At 72.0% G+C, this 863-nt stretch overlaps 1 protein-coding gene across 1 annotated transcript in view; it reads right to left on the bottom strand.

Annotated features, from left to right (window-relative positions):
- APC2 (adenomatosis polyposis coli 2) overlaps window positions 1–863 on the bottom strand; it is a 24,276-nt gene that overhangs the window by 5,050 nt on the left and 18,363 nt on the right. Inside the window, exon 16 of the mRNA XM_011964105.1 lies at window positions 7–863. Coding sequence (XP_011819495.1) covers window positions 7–863 — 857 coding nt within the window. The remainder of the gene's footprint in view (window positions 1–6) is intronic.

Below are 863 nucleotides of genomic sequence, written 5' to 3'. Positions count from 1 at the left end.
CCCCGCCGGGCCGGCTTCTGCATGAACGGGATCCGCACGGGCGACCTCTGCGTCTTGTGCTGCTTCGCCAGAAGGGTGCGCGCCGGCGTCTTGGGCACTGGGGAGGCCCCGGGGCCGGGCAGGGGCCCTGCAGCCTGAGTGACCAGGGGGCGCTTTCTGGGCAGGGGCTGGGAGGCGGGCGAGGTCTGGGAGGAGCTGGAGGAGGGGGTCTTGGCGAGGCGGGCGGGCGGTGTAGCGCTCCTGGGGGGCTGGCTCAGCGTCGCCAGCTCCGAGGTCTTGCCAGGCCGGTGTAGGCTCCGCGACCGCTGCTGTCCGGGGCTGGGGACTTTGGCTGGAGCTGCGGACTGTGCCAGGCAAGGGGGCGCCACCTTCCGCGGTGTGACGCGGGGGCCGGGGGTCCCTTTGGGCTGGGCACGAGGTGCCGGGCTGGGCACATAGATTACTGTTCGTCCCCGGAGCACAGCTGGCACCCCGGGCGTGGTCTTCTGTGTGCCACGTGGCTTCTCCGGGCCTGCAGGGGAACGGGGGCTCCCGCTGGTCTTGGCTGAGGCTGCGCCCCGTTTCTCTGGCCGCCGGGCACTGCCCATTTCGCCCCCCGCCTGTCGTCCCTTCCTGTGTTTGGGGGGCTGTAGGGTAGACCCCACCGACAGCCCGGATACAAAGGACAGGATGGAGTCGGACTCGGACGAGGCCTCGCGCGTGGCAGCTGCTGCCTGGTGCAGCCACGTGACGATGGAGTTGGCGCCCTCCTGGATGGCGCGCCACTCCACGCTGTCCAGGTCAGAGGCCCGGTCCGAGCCCGCTGCCTCCTCGCCGTGCTCCCGGGACCCCTCCGCAGGCCGCTCATCCAGCCGGGTGGCTCG

Source organism: Colobus angolensis, unplaced genomic scaffold, assembly GCF_000951035.1.
Source record: "Colobus angolensis palliatus isolate OR3802 unplaced genomic scaffold, Cang.pa_1.0 Scaffold64, whole genome shotgun sequence".
Classification (NCBI taxonomy): domain Eukaryota; kingdom Metazoa; phylum Chordata; class Mammalia; order Primates; family Cercopithecidae; genus Colobus; species Colobus angolensis.
The sequence above is the reverse complement of the archived record's forward strand: the minus strand, read 5'-3'. Positions and strand labels throughout refer to the sequence as shown.